This window comes from Sus scrofa, chromosome Y (genome assembly GCF_000003025.6).
Source record: "Sus scrofa isolate TJ Tabasco breed Duroc chromosome Y, Sscrofa11.1, whole genome shotgun sequence".
Lineage (NCBI taxonomy): Eukaryota > Metazoa > Chordata > Mammalia > Artiodactyla > Suidae > Sus > Sus scrofa.
Genome location: NC_010462.3, coordinates 9,005,903 through 9,032,608, shown reverse-complemented (window position 1 = coordinate 9,032,608; position 26,706 = coordinate 9,005,903). Strand labels below are relative to the sequence as shown.

General features: G+C 38.7%; 1 protein-coding gene across 5 annotated transcripts in view; it reads left to right on the top strand.

The window, feature by feature from the left end:
- LOC110255320 (lysine-specific demethylase 6A-like) overlaps nucleotides 1–26,706 on the top strand; it is a 150,023-nt gene that overhangs the window by 55,363 nt on the left and 67,954 nt on the right. For all 5 annotated transcript variants that reach the window (XM_021080980.1, XM_021080983.1, XM_021080981.1 and 2 more), the window contains exons 4-6: nucleotides 9,959–10,008; nucleotides 19,394–19,452; nucleotides 23,287–23,407. In XM_021080980.1, the coding sequence (XP_020936639.1) occupies nucleotides 9,959–10,008; nucleotides 19,394–19,452; nucleotides 23,287–23,407 (230 nt within the window). The remainder of the gene's footprint in view (nucleotides 1–9,958; nucleotides 10,009–19,393; nucleotides 19,453–23,286; nucleotides 23,408–26,706) is intronic.

Below are 26,706 nucleotides of genomic sequence, written 5' to 3'. Positions count from 1 at the left end.
CCTCATGGTTCCTAGTCGGATTCGTTAACCACTGTGCCACGATGGGAACTCCCCAAGTAATATTTCTTTGTGTGGAGGTAGCACGGTCTGTTTATCCATTACTATATTTATCAATTACAAAAATTAAACACTTGCTATTAATATTAAGCCCTGTTGTATCTTAAGTACCTTATGCTGGTAGCAGTGATAAAGCATTTGCACAAAACATTTCCTTAAAAACTAACGTAATAAAGAGTCTTAAAAGAGGTGCAAATCCAGTACTTGGCACATCTAGAGGAATATATAGCACCAAGTATTTTTATACCAAGAAAGGCTGTAGAGGGTGACATTTCACACTGGATTTTAGAAAGTTAATAGGATTTTCAAAGCTGGCAACCTGAAGGTGAATGATTTTAGAAGCAGTGAAAAATTAAAAATGATTTTTGTGAAAAATTAAAGATGATTTTAGCAGGAGTGAGTATTTTGGGGGAGAGTTGAGTTGTATCTCACCTTTACTTTGTCAGCCTTTGTAGGCAGTGATGCACAAGTTGAGTAGAGACCGATGAGCTGTGAAAGGAGTGGTCCAAGTGATGATAGTGTTGAATTTCGATTAGGGAGACTGAAGAAATGTAAAGGATCTTATTATTTCATTGAATTTATTGAATAATCTTTCAGTTCCATTCTTTCCTCTCCTGGGACTGTTTTGGTGCATTTATATTATTGTCCCACAAATATTTGAACCTTGGTAGTTTTTTTCTTTTCAGTTCTTCTGTTTGTTGTTCATGTTGGATAAATCTGTAGCTCTGTGCTCAGATTTACTGAGTCTTCTGTGATTGCATGTTTCTATAAATTTCTTTGTGACACTGTTATAACATCTGTTTTGGAGAGATTTTCTGTATTTGTCATGTTAAAATTGAAGTAAGTTTTAAATCTTCTTGTCTCTATTCATGTAATCATGAATTGTGCAGTATCCCGTCTGGAGACGGAGAGGACCTCTGAAGGCATTCTGCTGTGGTGCAGTGGGTTAAGGTTCTGGATTGTCTTTGAGGCATCTCAGGTTGCTGCTGAGGCCGGGGTTTGATCCCTAGCCTGGCACAGTGGGTTAAGGGTTTGGCATTGCCACAGTTGTGGTGTAGATTGCAGCTATGGCGTGGATTCAGTTCCTGGCCTGGGAACTTTCACGTGTTGTGAGTGCAGCCAGAAAGGAAAGGGAAGGGAAGGAAAGGAAGATGGAGGGAGAATGGGAGGGAGAGAGGAAGGAGCCCATACAAGGCATGAAGAAATTTTATAGGCAGAAAGAGTCAGGGACAAGGAAATTGTGATAGACAAAAAGTGGATCAGATATTTCAAGGTTACTTTCTATGTAGAGAATGGTAATCAGGCAGAATACGTAACTAATGTGAAACAGGTGATTCCCTTTTTTTTTTTTTTTTTTTTCTTCCCCTTTTTGGCTGCCCCTTGGAACATGGAGAGTTCTCGGGCCAGGGATCAGATCTGAGCAGCAGTAGCAGCCTAAGCCGCAGCTGTGGCAATGCCGGGTCCCCATCCCACTGGACTAGGCCAGGGTCAAGCCCAGGCCACAGCACTCCCAAGACACCACCAGACCCGGTGTGCCACAGCAGCAACTCTGATCAGGTGATTCTTGATTAACTGGTTTAAGATTTCATTTTTGGGAGAGTTAAAACTAAGTATGGGTTCAGTAATTTGGGCTTAGCCTAAGTGAGTTTTTCTGAGGACTGCTTTTCAGGCTTACTCTGGTCCTTGCTAGTGCTGCACTAAGTGGTGGGCAGCAAGATCTTCCTCAGATCACCTGCCTGGTGCCTCTGTGTGAAAGGAAGAGAGGAGTTCCTGTTGTAGCTCAGTGGCTAATGAACCTGACTAGCATCCATGAGGACTTGGGTTCAGTCCCTGGCCTCGGCTCGGTGGGGATGTGGTATTGCCATAAGCTGGGGTGTAGGTCACAGACACAGCTCAGATGCAGCATTCCTCTGGCTGTGGTTTTTAGGCCAGCAGCTTTAGTTCTTGATTCCACCCCTAGCCTGGGAACTTCCATATGCTTCAGGTGCAGTCCTGAATAGAATCTCTTGGCTTCTTTTAGGAATAGAATCTTTGGCTCTTAGTCATAAAAAGATTCCCCATGCCGGACCACTATTGTGGGTTAGCCTTCACTGGTTCTGCTCACCCTGACATTTCCTCTACTTGTTTTGAATCGTGTGAATTTATTCATTAAATATTAACTACAAAGAGTACAGTCTTGACAGCTTTTTGCGTTTGAGCTTTGTTAATTTAGCGCAACACACTTCAGATTCCTTCATGTTATTGGTGTATCAGTAGTTACTTTGTATTACTGAGTAATGTTTTGTTGTCTGGATGTTCCAAAGTTTGTGTACCGGGACACTAGGAGGTGGATCTGAGAAGACAGTGCTGTGGTTTATGTCAGAGAGTGGACAGGCTATGTTTTCTTCTAAGAGTTTTATAGCATCCCATCTTATATTTAGGTCTTTGATGCATTTCGAGTTTATTTTTGTGTATGGGGTTAGAGGGTGTTCTATTTAATTATTTTACATGTAGGTGTCCAGGTTTCCCAGCACCTCTTGTTGAAGGGGCTGTCTTTTCTCCATTGTATATTCTTGCCTCCTTTGAAATAGATTAGTTGACCGTAGGTGCATGAGTGTGATTCTGGGCTTTCTATCCTTTCTATCCACCGCCCTTTATTTCTGATTATGTGCCAGTACCACACTGTTTTGATGACTCTGGCTTTGTAGTATAGTCTGAAGTTGGAGAGCCTGATTCCTCCAGCTCCATTTTTCTTTCTCAAGATTGCTTTGGCTATTCTGGGTCTTTTGTGTTTCTAAACAAATTGTAAAATATTTAGTTCTAGTTCTGTGAAAAATGCCATTGGTAATTTGATAGGGATTGCACTGAGTCTGTAGATTACCTTGGATAGTACAGTCATTTTGAAAATATTGATTCATTCAAGAGCATGGTACTTCATTCTGTCCTTGTCATCTTTCATTTCTCTCATCTGGCAATCAGAGAAGAAAAATAAATAAGTAAATAAAAGGCATCCAGATTAAAAAGCCATAGGTGGGAGTTTCAACAATAATGAACCCGGACTAGGATCCATGAGGGTGCGGGTTCAATCCCTGGCCTCACTCAGTGGGCTTAAGGAGCTGGCGTTGCTGTGGCTGTGGTGTAGGCTGTTGGCTGCAGCTCTGATTTGACCCATAGCCTGGGAACTTGCATAGGCCCCAAGTGCAGCCCTCAAAAGAAAAAGGATAAAAAAGAATAAGTCATAAGTAAAACTGTCACTGTTTGCAGATGACATGATACTCTGCATGAAAATCCTTAAGATGCTACCAGAAAGCTGTTAGAGCGCACCAATGAATTTGGTAAAGTTGCAAGATGCAGTATTAATACACAGAAATCAACTGGATTTCCATATACTACAATGAAAGATCAGAATGAGAAATTAAGGGAAAAAATCCAGTTATTGATTTCTTAAAATATTAAATCTTCATACCCATAACACAATGTCTTAGCTTTTTTAAATTTACTTTTTATTTATTTATTTTTCTGTCTTTTTTTCTTTTTTCTTTTTTTCTTTTTTTTGCCTTTTCTAGGGCCGCTCCTGAGGCATATGGAGGTTCCCAGGCTAGGGGTCGAATCGGAGCTATAGCCACCGGCCTACGCCACAGCCACACACGTCAGATCTGAGCCATGTCTGTGACCCACACCACAGCTCCTGGCAATGCGAGATCCTTAAGCCACTGAGCAAGGCCAGGGATCAAACCCGCAACCTCATGGCTCCTAGTCGGATTCCTGAACAGTGGCCACGATGGGGACTTCTACTTTTTATTAATTTTTAGTTTTTTTTTTTTTTTCTTTTTTTTGCTATTTAGGACTGCACCCAAGGCATATGGAGGTTTCCAGGCTAGGGGCCAAATCAGAGCTATAGCTGCTGGCCTACACCAGCCACAGCCACAGCAGTGCCAGATCGTAGCCAGGTCTGTGACCTACACCACACAGCTCATTGAAACACTGGATCCTTAACCCATCCTCGTGGATAATAGATTTGCTTCTGCTGAGCCATGATGGGAACTCCTGTATTAGCTTTTTATTCAGGTTTTCAACATTTTCTTTCATTAATAATTTGTAGAGTACGGTTATGTCACTTTTTCACTCCTGAGTGTTCTGTTAGCTTCTACTGTATATAGAATTGCTTTTAAAAAATTTCCCCCTTTATTGCAGGTAATAGGAACAACTGATTTTTCTGCATTGAATGTAACCTAAAATTTTGCAGAATTTACATATTAGCATCGGCAGCTCTTTTGTATATGCTGGCAGATTTTCTATAGCTGCACCGTTGGGGTTTTTTTTTCCCCCTATTTTTAAATTTTTATTGCTCAGTGAATTCACTACATTTATAGTTTAGCTAAGACTTTACATATAAAGATAGTTTTACTTTATCGCAAATTTGGATGACTTTTAATTGTCTGTCTGCTTTGGCTAGAACGTCCATTGATGCTGAAAAGTGCAGTCTGTTTTGTTTCTAATGTGGGAAAGCTTTGGAGTGTTTCACCACTGAGTATAATGTTAACTGTGAGTTTTTTCATATATAGTCTTTTTTTTTTTTTTTTTTTTTTTACTTGTTTTTCGGCTATGGAATGCAAAAGTTTAATCTCCACATATTTGGGTTTCCCAGCTATCTTTGTGTTATGATTTCTATTTAAATTATATTCTGGGCCGTTCTTGTCGTGGCTCAGCAGTAACAAACCAGACTCCTGTCCTTGAGGACCTGGGTTTGATCCCTGGCCTCACTCAGTGGGTCAAGGATCTGGTGTGGCCATGACCTGCAGTGTAGTTCGCAGATGTGGCTCGGATCCTGTATTGCTGTGGCTGTGGTATATACAGACTGACAGCTGCATCTCTGATTTGACCCCTTGCCTGGGAACTTCCATATGCCGCAGGTGCGCCCCTAAAAAGACAAAAAATATGTATATAAATATGATATACATATATAATGTATATGTATATTCTGGTCCGAGAGCAGAAATTTTGTGATTTCTATTCTTTTAAATTTGTTATGGTATATTCTATGGCCCAGAATGTGGCCTGTTTTGCTGAAAGTTCCATGTGAGCTTGAGAAGAAAGAGTGTGTATTCTACTTTAGTTAGAAGGAGTAGTCACTAGAAAGTCTGTTAAATCCAGTTGATTGTTGGTGGTGTTGAAGTCAGCTGTGTCTTTACTGATTTTCTTCTTGCTGTGCCTTTCTGATAGAGGAGCATTGACCTATCCAGCTATGATCATGGATTCATGTATTTTTTCTTTGCAAATATATTAGTTTTTGCTTCCTGTAGTTTGATACTGTATTATTAGTGCATATCTGCTAAGGATTGTTGAATCATCTTGGAGAATTAACCTCTTTATCAGTTTATAATGTCCTTTTTCATCCTGTATAACTTTCTTAGCTTTGAAGTCTATTTTGTCTGAATGTAATATCCAGCTCCTGCTTTCTTTTGGTTAGTGTTAATGTGGTAAAATTTTCCCCATCCATTTACTTTTAATCTTGCTGGTCTATCTGGATTAATATGTGCCGTGTTTGGATTAATATGTGCCGTGTTTGTATCTATTTTCTATTTGTTGAACTCGGTTCTTTGTATCTATTTTCTATCTGTTGAACTCGTTCTTTGTATCTTTGCGTTCCAACTCTTTTATGTCTTCTCTGATTTTAAATGATCCTGTATTTTCTCCTTTCTTCAGCACATTGTTAGTTACACTTTTTGTTTTTATGCTTTTAAGTGGCTGTCCTAACCTGTACACTATAAATTTACAGATAACCTTTCTTCATTTGCTTTCTTTTCTTTTTTTTTTCTTTCTTTCTTTTTTCTCCTTTTGTCCCTTTAGGGCTGCACGCGCGGCACGTGGAAGTTTCCAGGCCAGGGGTAGAGCTGTTGCTACTGGCCTACGCCACAGCCACAGCAATGCCAGATCCTAGCTGCATCTGCGACATACCACAGCTCAGGGCAACTCTGGATCCCTAAACCCCTGAGGGAGGCCAGAGATCGAACCTGCAGCCTCATGGTTCTTAGTCGGATTTGTTTCCGCTGCACCACGACGGCAACTCCTGTTTATTTTCAAATAACTTTGTGTTGTAGTCCGAGTACTGTGTAGTAGTAAAATAATTCTAGGTACTTCTTTCTCTGTGTTTTTGGTGCTGGTCATTTCACGTATGTATAAACATGTATAAGCTTAATGTGTATATTTATGTACATGTCAGATATTTTTTATTTTTTATTTTTTTTTAGGAATGCTTAAAGAATAATATTCACTTAGGAGTGAATATTATTTTTTTATTGTAATCAATTGTTATTTTCCCAATCCTTTTTTTTCTACTGTGCAGTTACACATACATGTATACATTATTTTTTCTCACATTATCATGCTCTATCATAAGTGACTAGACATAGTTCCCAGTGCTATACAGCAGGGTCTAAAACTGTATAATTGAATATGTTTGTTATTATTTTTAAGTGTTATCTTTAAAAATTTTTTTATTATACTTGATTTACAATATTCTGTCAATTTCTTCTATATAGTGAAGTGACCCATATGTGTGTGTGTGGGGGGGGGTGTTTTTTCTCGTTATTATCTTCTATCTCATTCTACCACGAGATTGGATCTAATTCCCTGTGCCATATAGCAGGAACTCCTTGCTTATCCATTCTAAATGTAATAGTTTGCATTACAGCTAACAAACCAATGTGATATTAACTGTTACCTTTTAGATAAATTAATAAAAAAAGAAACGTTTATATTTTATATTCCTTTATTTCTTTTTTGATGTGCTTTCTTAGTGCATATAGTTTGAAGATTCTGATGTGGTGTGTTTTTCTCTCTAAAGGACTTTTTAAACTTTCTCAGGGGCAGGGCATGCAGCTCTTCTTTCAATACTTTCTCTCAATTTCAGAGCTGTAGTCGGCCTATGCTACAGCCACAGCAAAGCGGGATCCAAGCTGCACCTGTGACCTATTCCACAGCTCACAGCAACGCCGGATCTTTTACCCTCTGAGTGAGGCCAGGGATTGAACCCTCATCCTCATGGATGCTAGTCGGATTCCTTAGCGCTGAGACATGATGGGAACTCCTCGCTTTCTCTTTTGAATGATAGTTTTGTATAATACAAAATTCTAAATTGGTGGATCTCGTCTCCCCCCAGCATTTTAAATATGCTTTTTCTCTCTGTATGATTTCTGAGAAGAAACTAAGTAATAGTTGCATGTTCTTTTTTAGGTAAGGTGTTCCCTCCTTCACCTCTACCCTGGCTTCTGTCTGGATTTCTTAATTATTAACATTTCTGTTTTCTGCAGCTTGAAAATGATATGGCTAAGTGTGTTTTTCTGCTTTGTGTGTTTGTCCCGCCTGGTACTCTCTAAGCTTCCTTGATCTATGGTTTATTGTCTCACAATAATTTGGGACAAATTCTCAGCCATTAATGTTCTAAATAATTCCTCTGAACCTCCTCTTTATCTTCTGGTAGTGGAGTAACACATTTGTTACATCTTTCCTAGTTGTCCCACAACTCTGGATATTCTGCTCTTCCCCCCCACCCCGCAATCCTCCCTGCTTTCTGGTTTTTGAGGATTGTATTGATAAACTGTTTATCTCAGATATTGTTTCCTTTGCTGTAAATAGTGATCTAGTAATCTTGTAATTTTCGTTTCAGTGTTTTCCATCCTTAGAAGTTTTACTTGAAATTATCCAGCCTTCCATTTCTCTGTTTACATTGTTTTTTGAATCTTGCATGCTGTCTACTTTATGTATATTAGATATCCCTAGCCTATTAATTGTAGTTATTTTAAATCCCCTGATCTGATAATTCCAGCATCACCGCCACATCTGGTTTTGATGCTTTCTCTGTCCCTTCAGTTTTGGGTTTTCTTTTTTTCTTCCGCCATGCCTTGTAATCTTTTTTTTTTTTTTTTTTTTTTAATTTTTTTTTTTGGTATTATGGACATGATGTACCAGTTAAGCAGAATTGCTGAAATAGGCTTTAGTAGTGGGGTCGTAAGGTGTAGACTCAGGGAGGTGTTTTACAGTCTTGTGACTAGGTCTCAGCCTTTTTAGTAAGCCTGTGCCTTTGGGAAGGTGAATTACATCAGAGTTTTTCAGTGGGTGTTTTCCCATTTTTCCAGGATGACTGGAGTGGGCTGTAGTTGGGTCTTTCTCTTACTCTTCTAATGTGTCATGTTCTTGTGTTAATTAATTTTCCATATGGCAAGACTAGAATACTCCAAAGTGAAATTCCAAAATGATTCCTTTTTTCCCATTCTTTTGCCAGAAGCTTGTAGAGATTTTCTCCAGATATCCATAGTAGAAATGTGATTGGGTCCCTGGAGATCTCAGAGCATCAGGGGGCCCCTCTGATGCCTGGGTGCCCTGGATGTTTTAAATCCCAGGCATGCCTGCACTGAGTTTTCCTACCCTGACGTGTCTTTGCAGGTTGGTTTTACTTAGTGAATATCTGCTCTGGTAATCTGTAATTTTTTTGGTATTAGCGTTGCTCCTTTGAATTTTTGTCCTAAAAACATATTTAAGCAGAAAGTGCTTTAATCATTTAGTCGGTTATCAGACTTGAAATGAAGTGTATTGTATGAGATGATTCTCATATACACTAGTGTCTTTTAAGCACAAATGTGGTTACTTTGAAATTCTGATTATCAGAACTTTTAGAATAATATCTGAAAAAGCATGTTTCCCTCATTAAGTCTTATTTTCTCTTAATTATGTGTGGTTAATTTCACAAAAAGGATATTAGATAATAATTATGGAAAATAAAAAATATTTATGGCTCTGTTGTAAAAAGTCTGGATTGTTCACGATATGAAAATCCTCAGTATTATAATACATATGTATAAAATCTGCTCTTCCTTTGGGATGCTGTAATATTATTATTTGACTTTAAGCCAATGTTTAGTCCTAAGTGTATTTATTTTATATATTCTTCCTGGGGAGCTTTAGTGAATAAGTTCTTATTCTATTGGAATCACGATGGCGTTTCCTGTTCTTGATTTTTCTTTTTCTTTTTGTCTTTTTGCCTTTTCTGGGGCCGCTCCCGCGGCGTATGGAGGTTCCCAAGGCTAGAGGTCCAATCGGAGCTGTAGCTGCTGGCCTATGCCACAGCCACAGCAACGCGGGATCTGAGCCGCACATCTGTAACCTACACCACAGCTCATGGCAACGCCGGATCCTTAACCCACTGAGCAAGGCCAGGGAATGAACCCGCAACCTCATGGTTCCTAGTCAGACTCGTTAACCACTGAGCCACGACAGGAACTCCTTGTTCTTCTTGATTTTAAAGAAAGTCCCCACTAATTCTAATGTGTTTATGAGATTTCCCTTTTACCTTTTTATCTTACATGTGCCTTTTTAGGCTGACAGGAACTTCTTTATGTGATTCCAGATCTTTTATGTCTTTAGAGGTATTAGGAGCATGGGAATAACCATCTTGGAATTACATTGAAGCTAGTAGCCCAATGTAATGTTAACCGTACAAAGGGAAGTACTAGAAACAAAGTTTTTTAGAGCCGTGGTTTTCTCTTTCTGGGAAATGTTATATATTGAGGAAAACATTAGAAAATTAATTATGGAATGTATAAACAGCCTTGGGAAATTTCCATGAGGCTTGGTTGATGAGGGGAGATTAAGTGGATTACTTTAATTGCCAAAATTTTACATTTGTATAATTTGCAAAAAGTGCAATGATGAGATTCGGTGATAGGGTGTATACCTAATCTCCTGTAGATCTTTTATTTTTCCATTATAGCTTTTATTATTTCCATGGGTGATTAACTTGGAAGGCACAAACTTTAAATTGTTTGCTGAGAGGCAATATTTTATTGTATTAAAATATTAATATCTTTGTTGTGGATTTTTAAATAGGACAAAATTTGGCTAATAACTCTTTTCCTTTTTTCAGCATTATCTGCTTATCAGAGATACTACAGTTTACAGTCTGACTACTGGCAGGTTAGTACAACATTTGAATACCAATTTTGTTTTCTTATTTTGGGGCAAACTATACAAAATACCAAATTGTTTTTGTTGTTGGCTTTTTATGGCCGCACCCATGACATATGGAAGTTCCCATGCTAGGGGTTGCATTGGAGCTCTAGCTGCTGGCCTGCGCCACAGCCATAGCAACGTAGGAACCAAGCCGCATCTGCAGCCTGCACCACAGCTCACAGCAACACTGGATCCTCAACCCACCGAGCAAGGCCAGGGATCGAACCTGCCTCTTCATGGATACTAGTCAGGTTCACAAACCACTGAGCCACGATGGGAACCCCACAAAATACTGCTGTTAAGTAGGGAACGTGTAAGTGGGAAAAGTGTTATTTTGTACTACCTATTTTATGAGAAATGTTGTTCTTAAATCGTATTTTTCTAACTAATTTCAAAGCGATAGTAAATGTTATACTTTAACAGGCTCTGAAGGCTAAGGAGCCTTCCATCTTTGTATGGTTTTTTCTATGGTTGGAGCTCTAGGGAGAATTAAAGCTGTTCATTTTAGAAAATTGTATGTAAGAATGTTGTTTTAGGATTAATTAATTTAAGCAATAAAGGTAAAACTACCAGATTAATCCTTAAAAGCACATACTTTCAAGTATGCTATAGGTAGTTAAACAGGTTGCTTTTTATCATATGTATGCCATTATTCTATGCCACAAAAGAAATTTTTCTTGTTAGTGGATACAAACCGTAATATTAGTTTTAGATACAACTGCTGTGAGGATTAGTTATAGAGAGTGTGGTGCTACTTGCAGGGTAAATTTTAGATTAGTTCAGACTTTGAAAACCCATGTGTTGATCCCTAATGTTAAAGCAAAAGTTGTTGCTGACTTTTGAGCAGTATTTGAAGTGGAAGGAAACAATTAATATGAAGTTTAGTAATCCAAAAATATTCACATATAATTAGATTTTTTTGATAACAGCATTATAGAAATGTGATTCATCTACCATAGAAAGCACTCATTTGAAGGGTACAATTTGATTATTTTTCGTCTATTTATAAAGTTGTGTATCTTTTACCCTAGTCAAATTTTAGAATATTTAAAATATTTTTATCATACAAAAGTGAGACCATCTGTTCTCTCTCCTCAGCTAGTGTTCATTTATTTACTTTGTATTTCCAAATATTTGCCTAGTCTGGACTAACTTCTTTCACTTAAAGTTTTCAATGTTTACCTCTACCGTACCAGTATTATGTAGTGCTTCATTCCTTTTTATGGCCCTAAATTACACTTTGTGGATATTCGTTTTCTTTACTCCATTATGTATTGAGGAACTTTTTCTGGCTCTCCTCTTTGGCTATAGTGAACATTTGTGTCCACGCTCTTGTTTGAAGACACGTTTTTCTTTCTTTTGGAGATACACCTCAGAGTTGATTTGCTAGGCTGTTAACTTTTTATATGCTCTGTCAGACTTACTCTAAAGTGATTGCACCGTATTATATCCTGACACTCAGCGTATGAAGACCCTGTTTTCTCCATAATCTTGCCAACACTTGTTCTGTGTTTTCATTTTTGGCTATGCTGGCGATGTGCGGAAGTTCCTAGGCCAGGGATCAAACCTGGGCCACAGCAGCCACCTGAGCCATGGCAGCGACAGCAGTGGATGCTTAACCCAGTGTTAAGGAATGTCCTAACAAGGAATTGCTGTTCTGGGTTTTCAAAATTTCACCATTCTTTTTTTTTTTTTTTTTTTTTCCAAAGACTGCACCCAAAGCACATGGAAGTTGCTAGGCTAGGGGTTGCATCAGAGCATCAGAGCTACAGGTACTGGCCTACACCATAGCCACAGCAACAGCAGATCCAAGCCACATCTGTGACCTACCCTACTGCTCATGGCAATGCTGGATCCCCAACCCACTGAGTGAGCTCAGGGATTGAACTGGCATCCTCATGGATACTGGTTGGATTCGTTCTCTACACCACTATGGGAACTCCAGTTTCACCATTCTGATGACTGCAAAATGGCTTCTCACTTTAGTTTTCATAGTTATTGACCTGATGACTATCAATGTTTGAACATCTGTTTGTTGTTGGACATTTGCATAATATTTTTTTGAGAAGTATTTCTTCAGATTCTTTGCCCATCTAAAATTGTGTTGTCTTTATTACTGAGTTGCACTGTTGTTTATGTTTATATACCTAGCTGACTTACTGATATTTTCTCCCATTTTCTGTGTTCTCTTTTCATGTTGAGCAGAATTCTTTGAAGCCCAAAAGTAAAAGTGACAAATTCCCATGTGTTTACTTTTTTCTTTTGTTGCTGGTACTTTTTTGGTACCGTATATCCAGTACCAGTCCAAGTCATAAAGATCTGTCACCCTGTGTGACTTAGCAGGTTAAGGATCCGGTGTTGTCAGAGCTGTTGCTTCAGTCACTCCTGTGGTGTTGGTTTGATCTCTGGCCTGGGACTTCGGCTTGCCACAGGCAAGGCCTAAAAAAAAGGTTTATCCCCATTTTTTTCTTTTACAGACTCTATTGTTTTAGCTCTTACTTTTATGTGTAGATCGGTGTTACTCAACCTTGTTGAATCCATTAGTCAGTTCTAAGTTTTTGTGGGTTATTTTGGATTTCCTAATATAATATATCGACTCCAAATCGTTTTACTACCACTTTTCCAATCTGGGTACCTTTTGTTTTCTCTACATTCTTCCTTCTCCTTTCCTATCAAAATTGTCTGATTACACCGTGTAGTAAATAAAATGTTAAGAGCAGACATTGTTGTCTTAGGACAATTTAAGGAAGGAAAACATTCATATTTTACTGTAGTGTGATGTTGTGTGTTTTTTTTCATAGCTATCTTTCATCAAGTTGAAGAAGTATATTTCCTCTTTCATTCAGTCTTTTTTTTTTTTTTTTTCTTCATCAGGAAAAGATGATGTGTTTGGGTTCTTTTCGGTGCCTCTTGAAAATCTGATTCCTAGTTTCACTTAATGTTTTATTCAGGAATGTATATTGTTTAATTTCACATTTGTGTGTGTGTTATGTTTAATATTTCAGTTAATTTTCTTCAAAGAACATACTTTTGGTTATTCTAATTATTTTTTATTCAGATATATTTTGTATCATAACATATGTTCTTTTTTAAAAAATTTTTTGTCTTTTTAGACAAAAATACCCTCAGCATGTGGTTTTTCCCAGGCTAAGGGTTGAACTGGAGCTGTAGCTGCCGTTCTACACCACAGCCACAGCAACTGAGGATCTGAGCTGTGTCTGTGACTTACACCGAGGCTCACAGCAACACCAGATCCTTAACCCACAGAGCGCAGCCCGGGATCAAATCCTAGTCCTCATGCGTAGTGGTTGGGTTTGTTGCTGCTGAGCCAACGATGGGAACTCCCTATCCATTCTTTCTAACACTCGTTTCCATCATGGTCTATCCCAGAATATTGAATGTAATTCCCTGTGCTGGAGTTCCTGTCGTGGCTCAGTGGTTAATGAATCTGACTAGGAACCATGAGGTTTCGGGTTTGATCCCTGGCCTCGCTCAGTGGGTTAAGGATCCAGCATTGCCTTGAGCTGTGGTGTTGCTTGCAGACGTGGCTCGGATCTGTCCTTGCTGTGGCTGGTAGGCCAGCGGCTTCAGCTCCTGTTAGACCCCTACCTTGGGAACCTCCATATGCCGCAGATGCGGCCCTAGAAAAAGACCCCCCCCAAAAAAAAATTCCCTGTGCCATACGGTTAGACATTGTTTGTCTCTATTTATATATAATAGTTTGCATGTACTACTCTCAAACTCCCCATCCGTCCCACTCCCTCCCCCCTCTTCCTTGGCAACAGCAAGGCAAGTCTTTTCACCCTGTCTGTGAGTCTCTTTCTGTTCTATAGACAGGTTCATTTGTGCCTTAGTTTAATAGATTCCACATATCAGAGATATCATATGATATTTGTCTTTGACTCATTTCACTTATGAGACTCTCTAGGTTCATCTGCATTGCTGCAGATGGCATTATTCCATTATTTTTCTGCCTGAGTAGTATTGCATTGTCTCTGTGTACCTTATCTTCTTTGTCCATTCATCTGTTGATTGACACCTTGGGGAGCTTTCCTGCTGTGTTTTCATGTAGGAGTTTATGGTTTCAGGGCTTCATTTTTGTCTTTTTTTGTTTCTTTGTTTTTTGGTGAATGATACAGGGTATTGGTCTAGTTTCCTTGTTTTGCATGTAAATTCTATTTTTCTTAGGCTCATTTATTTTAAACTGATGTATTTTCTCCATGGCTTCCTTTTTAAATATTACCTGACCACAAATACTTGGGTTTATTTCTGAACTTTTTCTTCTGTTTCATTGGGTCGGTGTATCTGTTTTATCGATCACTGTAATGTTGTAATATAGATTGAAATTAATAGTCATATGTCCAGTTTTGTCTTTTCTTTGGATTGCTTTGGTTATTCAGGGTCTTTTGTGATTTCATAAGAGTTTTAGGATTGTTTTGTTGATATAAAAATGTCACTTGAGGAGTTCCTGATGGGGCATAGTGGATTCAGGATCTTACTGCAGCAGCTTGGGTCTCTGCAGCAGATTAGATTCCCCAGCGTGGCACTGGATTAAGTATCTGGCTTTGCCACAGCTGTGGTGTAGGTCTCATCTGTACCTTGGATTTGATCCCTGGCTCAGGATCTTCCATAGTCTGTAGGTGTGACCAACACCCGCCCCCCCCCCCAAAAGACAAAAAACCTACCCCCCCCAACTAAATCTTTATGGGGATTAAAAGGAATCAATTAAAGTTTATGGATGTGTGACACTTTAACAATATAAATTCTTTATATGAAAATGGGTGTATTTTCATTAATTTGTGTCTTTTTCATTTGCTTTGATCTAATTTGTATACTTTCAGAGTATAGAGCTTTCATTGGTTAAATTTTTCTGTAGTTTTTAGTACTATTATGAGAGATTGTTTTCTTTGCTGTGTAATTGAGGTATTAAAACATCTGTAATTTGTAGTTCATTTTATTTATAGTTTATATAATTTAGTAAATTTGTTGATTCTTTTTGGTGAAGTCTTCAGTCTTTTCTGTTGGTAAGATATTGTAATTTGCAAACATAGACTATTTTATCTCTTCCTTTCTGATTTGCTTTTCCCTCCCTACACCCCTTTCTTTTCACTTGAATGATCTGGCTAGGATCTTCAGTACTTTGTCGAATATATGCTGTTCCTGATCTTAAAAAAGATGCTTTGAACATTTCATTGTTAAGTATTGGGTCTTGCATATATGTCTTTATTACATTGAGGTGTGTTCCCTCCATATTTAATTGTCAAGTTTTCATCCTGAGTGGGTGTTGAATTATGTCATGATATTTCTGCATCTAATTAGGCAGTCATAGGATTTTTGTTCTTTCCTTCCGTGAATGTAGAGTATCACTTTTTTTTTTTTTTTTTGTGGCTTTTTAGGGCTGCAGCTGCAGCATGTGAAAGTTCCCAGGCTAGGGGTCGAATTGGAGCTGTAGCTGCCGGCCTACACCTCAGCCACAACGCTAGGTCTGAGTTGCATCGTCGACTTACACCACTACTCATGGCAACACTGGTTCCTCAACCCACTGAGCCCGAGGCCAGGGATTGAACCCACATCCTCATGAATACTAGTCAGATTTGTTTCTGCTGCACCATCACAATGGAAATGCCAAGTATCACACTTATTGGTTTGCGTATGTTGACACAGCTTTGCATTCCAAGATCAGAAGCCATTTAGTCATGACATATAATCATTTTAATGTGTCATTGCAGTCGTTTGTAAATGGTTTTCTGAGAATATTCTGTGTTCAACCAGGGAGTTTGTGTCTGGTGTCCTTTTATTTGTAGGATCCTCTGACTTTGTCGTCAGGGTTATTCATAAAATGACATTGGAAGTGTTCTCTTCAGTTTTTTTGAAGAGTTTGAAAAGGAGTGGTATCATTCTTTTTTAAATGTTTGGTTAATTTCACTAATAAGCTCTCGGGCCCTGAGGTTTCTGTGTAGGCAAATGTTTTTTTACTGATTGAATCTCCTTGTTATTGGTCTATTTAATTGGTTTTAATTTTTCCTGACTGATTTTTGAAAGATGTTTATTTGTGCTCTAATCTTTCTTTTCTTCTGCTACCTTTTTCACAGTTTGTTGATCTTTTACTGTTTCCTTGAGGTGTGAGGTAGATTATTTGATATTTCTCGTTGTTGTTGTTGTTTTAAGACTTTATCAGCTATAAACTTCCACCTTAGCACTACTTTTGCTGTGTCATTTAAGCTCCTTTTGTGATGTGTGTTTATTTTTGTCCATCTGGAGACCCTTTTAAGTGTTTCTTTTTAATTTTTTTTTTTTTTTTTTTTTTTTTTTTTTTTTTTGGTCTTTTTGCCATTTCTTGGGCCGCTCCCTCGGCATATGGAGGTTCCCAGGCTAGGGATCCATTCGGAGCTGTAGCCACCAGCCTGTGCCAGAGCCACAGCAACGCGGGATCCGAACCCCGTCTGCAAACTACACCACAGCTCACGGCAACACCGGATCGTTAACCCACTGAGCAAGGGCAGGGATCGAGCCCGCAACCTCATGGTTCCTCGTCGGATTTGTTAACCACTGCGCCACGACGGGAACTCCCTTTTTAATTTCTTCTTTGGTTCATTGGTTGTTTTAGAGTGTGATATTTAAATTCCACGCATTTGTGAAATACTTGTTTTCTTCGTGTTACTGACGTTATATCATTGTGGTCTGGAAAGATACTTGATAGGACTTTAATAATCTTAAATGTGTTGAAGAATTGTTTTATTCCCCAACATGTGATTTATCCTAGAAAATGTTCCATAGGTGATTAAGAGAAATCTATATTCTGCTCTTGTTGAAAGGAATGGTTCTTTTATTTCCATTTAGCCTATGCTGTTGTGCACTGTTTCTTTGTGGAGTCTCTGTCCGGGTGATCTAACTGCTGAGGATACTAGGCTATTAAAGTTCCTAACTTTGATTGTATTGATGTTTATTTTTAATACTAAGTCTGTTAGGATTTGCTTTATATATTAGTTGCTTCATCTTTTAGTTTAAAATCTGTTTTGTGTGGTATAAAAATAGCCATTCCTGCTTTCTTTTGGTTGCCATAGAAATACTTCTTTCTGTCCCTTGAGAAACATTGACTCATGTTTTGTTGTTGTTGTTGCTTAATTTTTTAATCATTCAGTGTTTGGTTGAAGCACATAGTCATTTCCATTTAAAGTATTTATTGATAGGTGGGACTCTTAAAGCAATTTTAATTTTTTTTTTTTTTTTTTTTTTGGTGTGTCTCTTTTTTTGCTATTTCTTGGGCCGCTCCCGCGGCATATGGAGGTTCCCAGGCTAGGGGTCGAATTGGAGCCTACGCCAGAGCCACAGCAACTTGCGGGATCCGAGCCGAGTCTGTGACCTACACCACAGTTCACGGCAACCCGGATCCTTAACCCTCTGAGCAAGGGCAGGGACCGAACCCTCAACCTCATGGTTCCTAGTCGGATTCATTAACCACTGCGCCATGGCGGGAACTCCAGCAATTTTAATGTTTCCTGATGTTCTGTAGTTTCTTTATTCCTTTTTTTCTGTCTTGGTGTAGACCTTTTGCAATTTGATGAGTTTTTCCTGTGGTACACTTTGACTGCTTTATTGTAATCTTTTAAATTACTATTGGTTTTTCCTTTTTGTTTATAGTGAGTCTTAGCTATCTTTTGCTTTGTTTTAGCTATTAAGAACTTTAATGCAGTGTAAACTTTTTACTTTTACTTAGTGTATTAAAGTTTTAGTTGGATGGGCTGTGCAGCTTCCCAGATTCTGTGCTTGTATTTGTGATTGGTTGGGTCCAGAGGAGGGAGCAGGTTCTTCTGTGTGTTCACCTGCTTTGACAGGATGGTAAGAAAGGCTTCAAAACTGGCTAGGCTATTTGTTTATGGTCTTGGATCAGGCAGAACTGTGCACTGAGCTCACTGTTCAGATGTCGCTCTGCAGAGTTGCAGAATCACTGTCTGGACTCTCTGTTGGGCACACCTGACAGGGGAATTTCGTCTATCATGATGTGAGGGCTACAGTTTTCTCACTCACATTTTGATCCTCAGTGATCAAGCACTGCATATTCTTCCCTCTATACCTTCCATAAGGTAGGTGTGACTTAAATGCACTGCTCTGAATGTGAGTTGCAATGCTGGGGGAGCTGGATGTCCCTCTGGTGCTATCGTTTACTCACTGGAAAAACCGTAGGATTGGTATATTCCTCTTGATGTTTTGCTGTGCTGACTTGGGAGAAGGGCAATGTAGTTAGAGTATAGCTGTTCCTCTCACCCTTTTAAAGTATCCCGTTTGTGTTTGAGGACCAGGGATGTCCTTCTGTCTTAGCTACATGTTCTGGGATTTTCACAGAATTTTTATGGAGTATTTGTGGGTTGGTCTTCTGGTGAGGTATTGGTTTCAAGGGGAGAAATGCTTTTCCCAGTAGACACACCAATGATTACATTAAACTGAAAGTTAGGTTTGCTTCTTGGTAATTTGGACTCCTCATGCCTCTTTTTTTTTTTTTTTTTTTTTTTGTCTTTTGTCTTTTGTCTTTATAGGGCTGCATCTGCAGCCTATGGAGGTTCCCAGGATAGTGGGCTAATGGGAGCTGTAGATGCCAGCCTACGCCAGAGCCACAGCAATGCCAGATCCGAGCCGCATCTGTGACCTACACCACAGCTCATGGCAACAGCGGATCCTTAACCCACTGAGCGAGGCCAGGGATCGAACCCGCCACCTCATGGTTCCTCGTCGGATTCGTTAACCACTGAGCCACGACGGGACCTCCTGAGTTAATGTGTAAAGTAGGAGTCTAATTCTATAATTTTGAATAGGTTTATCCGTTTTCTCCAACATCATTTTCAAAGAGATAAAGAGTCTATCCTTTTGCAGTTTGGTGTTCTTGGCTCACTTGTTGAATATTAATTGACTAGAAATGTGAGTGTTTAATTCTGGGCTTTCTATTCTGTTCCTTTGGTGTATGTGTCAGTATTTTTAGACCAGTTACCATACTGATTTTATTACTGTAGCTTCATAGTATAGTTTGAAATCAGAAAGTGTGATCCCTTCAGGTTTAATCTTCATTCTTTGGAATGCTTTGTCTCTTCAGTGTCTTTGTGATTTCACACAAATTTTAGGATTTAAAAAAAACTGCTCTCAATGTGATCTTGATTAAAAGAAACTGGAAGCATTTTGCCGTGTTGTTTATGTCTTTTGCATTACCCTTTGGCTCATGACTTTGTTCTTTTAAGCATGTTTTAAGATACGATAGAACTTTTAAAAGTAAAGAACATCGTAAGTTTTATGTTTCTAAATTAACAACATATAAAATAGACAGAATCTTTATATTGTCTTTTATTTATTTTTTTAATAGAATGCTACCTTTTTATATGGCCTTGGTTTGGTTTACTTCTACTACAATGCGTTTCACTGGTAAGTTGACTTACATCAGATGTTTTTCCATTTTGTGTTTGTGTGCGACAAACCCATAATATATTTTAAACTCTTAAATCACCAAGCTTCAAATCAAATTCAGAGCTCATTCCCTCCCCGCAGCACATTTGCTAATACATGATGGCCAGTTACAAGTAACCTGATTATAAACTCTCCATCTCCCACTGTGGGAATAATATCTCCTTCAGTGTTGATAATTAACCTGGACAGTAATTTGGTAAGATTTTGTAAACTGTGAGGTACAGGAAATTTTTTTTTTTTTCATTTAAATGCTGTGAGAATTTCAAAGGAATGTGAGTGAATATACAACCACTGTTTTCAACCATGTCCTGTAGGTAGTTCTGAGTGTTTAATGTAGCATTCTTTGTTTTTTGGGTTTTGTTTTGTCTTTTTATGTTTTAGGACCTCCTGAGGCATATGGAGATTCCCAGGCCTGGGGTCCAGTTGGAGCTGTAGCCACTGGCCCACACCACCTTGACAGCAATGTGGGGTCCGAGCCACGTCTGAGACCTACAGCACAGCTCACAGCAATGCCGGATCCTTAACCCACTGATCAAGGCGAGGGATCGAACCCACAACCTCATGGTTCCTAGTCAGATTCATTTCCGCTGTGCCACAACAGGAACTCCTAATACAGCATTCTTAAATGTACATTTACCAGTGTTTGGTCTGGTTTCCCAAAGGTGAAGGAATGCTCAGCTTTTAGCTGTATGAATTTTCCTGTATATTATTTTTCTTACTCCTTGGCCTTTTGGCATACTAATTAATGCCATCTTTAGAAGTACAGCATTGTTAGTTACACAAACTTTGGATTATAGATGTTAAAACATTTACTTTTTTTTATAAAGTGTGTGTTCCTTTGAGAGATGTTAAGCACAAATTATTTACCTTTAAGTAAATATTATGAATTAGGACAAAATCAGTCTCTGTAAATTTCCTGAAAATCCTATTCACACAACACAAAATTCTGACTTCCAGATCTAGAAAAGACCTTAATAGATCATGTATATATGTGTGTATGTGTGTATGTGTGTATGTATGTATCTTAGCACTGCACCCATGGCATATGGAGATTTCCAGGATATTGGTCGAATCCAGAGCTGTAACTGCTGGCCTGTGCCACAGCCATGGCAACACCAGATCTGAGCCGCATTTGTGACCAAGCTGCTGAGCCTGCAGCTTGTGGCAACACTGGATCCTTAACCCACTGAGGGAGGTAAGGGGTCAAACCTGCATCCTCTTGGACACTATGTCGAGTTCTTAACCTGCTGAGCCACAATGGCAACTCCCTTTACTTTTTATTTTATTTTATTTGTTTATTTTTATTTATTTTTGCTTTTTAGGGCTGCACCCATTGCACTTGGAGGTTCCCAGGCTAGGGGTCAAATCAGAGCTACGGCTGCTGGCCTGCGCCACAGCCATAGCAACTCGGGATCTGAGCTGCGTCTGCGACCACCACAACTCACAGCAAAGCCAGATCCTTAACCCACTGAATAAGGTCAGGGGTTGAACCTGCAACCTCATGGTTCCTAGTTGGATTGGTTTCCGCTTGGCCACAACAGGAACTCCAGAACTCCCTTTATTTAAAAATTTCATTCATGAGGGAAATAAGATGTGTTCATTTTTATTTAATGTTATTAAACCACAGTGGTTGCTCCTTCTGTGTGCTTTTTAAAACAAAACTCATTGACATTGGGTTCATAGTCTGTGATGACTTCCAGATGGGAAGATCTTAAATGGTTATAGGAGCCAGTAACAGAATTTACAGAGTTTTTAGGGAGAAAATCATTATGAATCAGGACAACATCAAAGTCTCTGTAAAATTAAAAGCTGTAAGTTGTAGTAAATGAAATTATTTTTTTGGACTTCCCATTATGCCAGGATAGAAAGATGGATATTCTGAAATCATTGCTCGCAGTTGTTGTAAAAATAGACATTGTTACTTTAGCTAGCCAGAACAGATCCTGTGTAAGGCTGGCTACACAGAACTGTACATTTTAGGGATAGACAAGTGTGACTCATGTTGGATAATTTTCATGTAATTATGATAACCCATGAGCCCCTAGACTGAAAATAAGAATATAAAGTCAGCAGGGAGATAGTTAATGTATATTCAAAATGTTACATTGCTTACTATGTGTGAGGAAATAATTATATTGCTTAATATGTGAAACAGTATTAATATTAATTGCATGAAAGATGACTGTATGTTTTAATAGCTTATTTTTAAATGATGTCTGTATGTGTCTCAGAAAGCTTTTCTTGAGAAAAACTGATTTTGCAATAAATATATGTATAACCACAGAATCGTAGAATAAGATCTTAACCCTAATAATTTAAGATTAGTGGTATGTTGTTTGGGTTTTAATTATTGGGGGGGGGGGTGTTGCTGTGCCCAGGCTATACAAAAGTTCCTGGGCCAGGGATCAAACCTGAGCAGTGACCCAGGTCACAACAGTGACGACGGCACATTCTTATCCCGAGCACCATCAGGGAACTCACTCTCCCCATATTTTATAATAGAAAGAGAACAGACTCTGAAAATATTGTTACCCTAAATAGTGACCGCTGAGGTTTTTAGTCTGTAGAGTAATTGAAATTCAAAACAGATTTTTTCTTTTTGTTTCCTGCCATATTTATTTTGAAGAAGTTATAATTCATATATTCCAGATATTTTAATATATTCAAAATACATCCAGCACATCTGGATTTTCTCCATTGGTAATAAGATTTTGTCTAAAAGACAAAATCATTAAGAGAATAGAATTAGTACAAAGGTAGGCAAGTGAAGTTTGAAGATTAGAGGAGTCAGGAGGATCCCATAAAAGTATGTCCTTGATTTATGATAGAGGTGACACTGCAGGAATAATTTTTTCCCACAAATTATTATGTACAGTAGGCATCCCATATGGAAAAAAAAGAAAATATTAGTCCCTATCTGGATCACAGCATATTTAAAATAGGTTCCAAGCAGAATAGAAATATAAGCCAGAATGTGATAGGCAAAAATAAGGCTTCTAACGGTATAAAACCGAGTAAAAGTATAAAACACTCTCACCTTCTTCCCCCTCTCCAAGGTGTTTCAAATAAATTAAGTCTGTTGTTTACACTGAAAAAGTTATTCAGTCTCCTGGAGTTCCCATTGAGGCTCAGTGGCTAATGAACCTGACTAGTATCCTTGAGGACATTGGTTTGATCCCTGGCCTGGCTTAGTGGGTTAAGGATCCGGCGTTGCCGTGAGCTGTTGTGTAGGTATCGGGTGCAGCTTGGACCCTGCTTTGCTGTGGCTGTGGCTGTGGTGTAGGCCGGTGGCCGCAGCTCCGATTCAACTCCAGGCCTGGGAACCTCCGTATGTTAGAGGTAAGGCCCTTAAAAAAACACAAAAAGAAAGAGGGAAAGAGAGAAAGAGTTAGTCTTTAAATATTGCTGAATAACTTGAGGAAGTTGAGGGGAAAAAAAACCCCTCACTGTTTTTATAGTGTTTTTATAAAGTTGTTGGTTTTATTTTGTTTTGGATTTTTTTTTTGTTTTTTTGCTTTGTTCCTTTGTTTGTTTGTTTGTTTTCTTGGGGGTTTTTTTTTTTTTTTGACTCCATCTGAGGCATGTGGAAGTTTCCAGGCCATCCATCAAACCTAAGCCATAGCGTCTACTTGAGTCACTGCAGTAACAACGCCAGATCCTTAACCTGCTGCTCCACAAAAGAACTACTATTCATTTCTTTTAAAGTTGTGTAGCCATTGTGTTCTCTGTACTTCTGAGGTAAATACGCGTAATATTAAAGTCTTACAGCCTCTTATGTCTGTATTCTTCAAGGGCAATTAAAGCATTTCGAGAAGTGCTATATGTTGATCCCAGCTTTTGTCGAGCCAAGGAAATTCATTTACGTCTTGGGCTGATGTTCAAAGTCAACACAGACTATGTGTCTAGTTTAAAGGTAGGTGATTGGGGTTTTTCCGACTTATACACTATTTCATTCCTGTGTGTGTTGGGGTGGGTGTAAATGTTGAGTGTTGAAAAAATGTTGGTATTTATAAACTGCTATTAAAAAAAAAAGGAACAAATTTAGGATATGAACTTAACAGAAAAGGGAGTTGTATTTCAAGGTATGAAGTAGATATGATATGATGTTGAGATTGCAAGATAACATTTTAGTGCCTTTTTTTTTTTGGTTGGTTTCTTTTTTTTTGGCTTTTAACTAAGTATAGATCCTGATGTTTGTGATCAGTAGACAGTGGAGGTTTTAATTTCATTTGAATATGTAAACCACTTTCCTGTATGTGACTGGCCACTATGTAGATGAAAAGTGGGTTAGCGATGTTGTGTCTGTGATCTAATCACCAATTTCTCTTTCTTATGGGTCTGATTAGAAGTCTGCCCACGTATAGTATCGTATGTCATAGCACAATTACATGTTATATTTGTTATCTGCTAAGAATTGTGGGTTTCTAGTTGGTGAATATAAATATCACTGGGAAAAATGGTACATTATTTTGAGTACCTTAATTCTGATGGAAATTTGATTTATCAGTATGTGGTATTTTTACAGCTTCTGTATTTGTCCTAACATTTTATGTTTTCCAAGCGCTTTAAATGAGAATGGAGCTTCCTTGCATAACAAAAAGCATTGCTCTTTGGGAGTTCCTGTCCTGATTCAGTGGTAATGAACCCAACTAGTGTCCTTGAGGATGTGGTTTCAGTCTGCGGCGTTGCCATGAGCTGTGGTGTAGGTTGCAGATGTGGCTCAGATCCCATGTTGCTGTGGCTGTGGTATAGGCCGGCAGGCTGCAGCTCCAATTCAACCCTAGCCTGGGAAACCTTCATATGCCACGGGTACAACCCTAAGAAAAAGGGCAAAGAAAAGAAAGAAAGCTATTGCTCTTTGAAAGAAGTGAAGTTTGTGGAGAACAACAAGCTTTTGCAAATTTATGTCTGTTTAGAATATTTGCTCTTTTCCTTATAGAAGTGTAGGGTATCTTGATTGCAAAGGTGGTGTGAATGGGTGTGTGTTTCAGAGAGAGAAAGAGACTTACTCTGAACTCATGAACAAGAAAGAACCCAAATAAAGGCTACTTAAAAGCTGGTATGATTGTGGGCCCTCCAAACTACAAAGCTCAAGTCTTGGTGATTTGGCAGAGGTCAGTGAACTCAGAAAACAGTTTTATTTATGCTTATGCTTTATTACCCTGAAAGAGTGTGAATGAAAAATTTCAGAGGAAAAAGACACCAAAGTCAAAAATGCAAAAATCTTCTTGTCCATTAGCAGCCATGTGAATAGCATTTAATCATCCCTGAAATGAGTGTTTAATTACATGCACAGAGTACTGTCTACCAGAGAAACCCCAGACCTTCCAGAGTTTTCTTCTTTCCAAAGAAAGGTGTATTTGTGTCCAATATTGAAGTTTGGTAATACAGACAGGGAGAGCCACCTGACCAACCTTAATTGTAGTTATTCAGTCACCAGCCCCTTTTGATGTCCAGTTGACCTCAGATGACTTTAGGCTCCTATAGTAAGTAATACTGTTAGCATGAACTACCCAAAGCTGCAGGTAAACAAAGGTACACTTGCAAAGCAGGATATTTTAAAAGTTTAAAGATTCTCTCTCAGTGGTTGGCCAAGGCTAGGCTTTTTCTGAATGTGTAAGCTTTTAGCAACCAAGACCTCCTGAGTTAATGCCTTTTTGCACTCTATACTCATTCAGTTCCTTAATTAGTTCAAGGTTTTAAATATTAATTTCCTCAAATTATCTCTGCGTTTTATGGTTTATGAAAGAGAGATACCGATTGCACCCAGAAAGTCAGTCAGGGAGTTCTCGTCGTGGCTCAGTGGTTAACGAATCTGACTAGGAACGATGAGGTCGCGGGTTCAATCCCTGGCCTTGCTCAGTGGGTTAAGGATCTGGCGTTGCCGTGAGCTGTGCTGTAGGTTGCAGACAAGGCTCGGATCCTGAGTTGCTGTGGCTGTGGTGTAGGCCGGTGGCCTGGGACCCCCTAACCTGGGAACCTCCATATGCCACGGACCCTTAGCCTGGGAAACTGCATATGCCGCGGGAGCGGCCCAGGAAATGGCAAAAAGTCAAACGACCAAAAAAAAAAAAAAAAAAAGTCAGTCAGAAACATTAAAAACTATTGTAAGTACATATAAAAATAATGTAGATCACACACTGGTCAGATTTGAGTAGCTGAGGAATAAACCTAGGATTAAAGTCACTTGATGGAGAAAATCAGATTTCTCAGTTTTCTGTTAAGGTAAGAATATAGTTGGCCTAACTGTACACCGTGGGATGCCAGGGGATTTAAAATGTAAGTGCAGTTATGGCACCCTGTAGATTTTAACACTTTCTTTCGTCTGTGTATTCACAGTGTATAAATTAGCCTATCGAAAATCCCAGGATGTCATCCTAACAGCAGAAAATAAGCTAGCTGTGGTATATAAGTCTTTTGTAATGTATTTGCTATCCTACAGCAGTATTTTATAGCACTTGGTGTGTGTTTACTGAGAATATATATGGAGGGCAAGAGAAAAGAAATAATTTCTTCCACATAATGTGAATATATATAAAAATTAGTAGGGAATAGGTTATTTGAATAATAGTGCAGTGGTCCGTATTATCACAGAAATTTGTGAGGGTAAAGCTGTGCATTTTAATGAATTGGCAGTATTTATAATATCCTTTATTTATTTATTTATTTTTTATTACTCAATGAATTTACTACATTTGTAGTTGTACAATGATCATCACAATCCAGTTTTATAGGATTTCCATCCCACACCCCCAGCGCATCCCCCCACCCCCCCCAAACTGTCTCCTTTGGAGACCATAAGTGTTTCAAAGTCTGTGAGTCAGTATCTGTTCTGCCAAGAAGTTCATTCTGTCCTTTTTTCAGATTCCACACGTCGGTGAAAGCATTCGATGTTGGTGTCTCATTGTATGACAAATGTCACCTAATTTCTCGGTCCATCCATGTTGCTAAAAATGTCCGTATTTCGTTCCTTTTAATGGCTGAGTAATATTCCATTGTGTTTATGTATCATACCTTCCTTTATCCACTCCGCTGTGGATGGGCATTTAGGTTGTTTCCCTGTCTTGCCTATTAAAAATAGTGCTGCAGTGAACATTGGAGTACATGTATCTTTGGGAGTCATGGTTTTTTCTGGGTAGATGCCCAGGAGTGGGCTTGCTGGATCAAATGGTAGTTCTCTGTTTAGTTTTCTGAGGAATCTCCACACTGCTT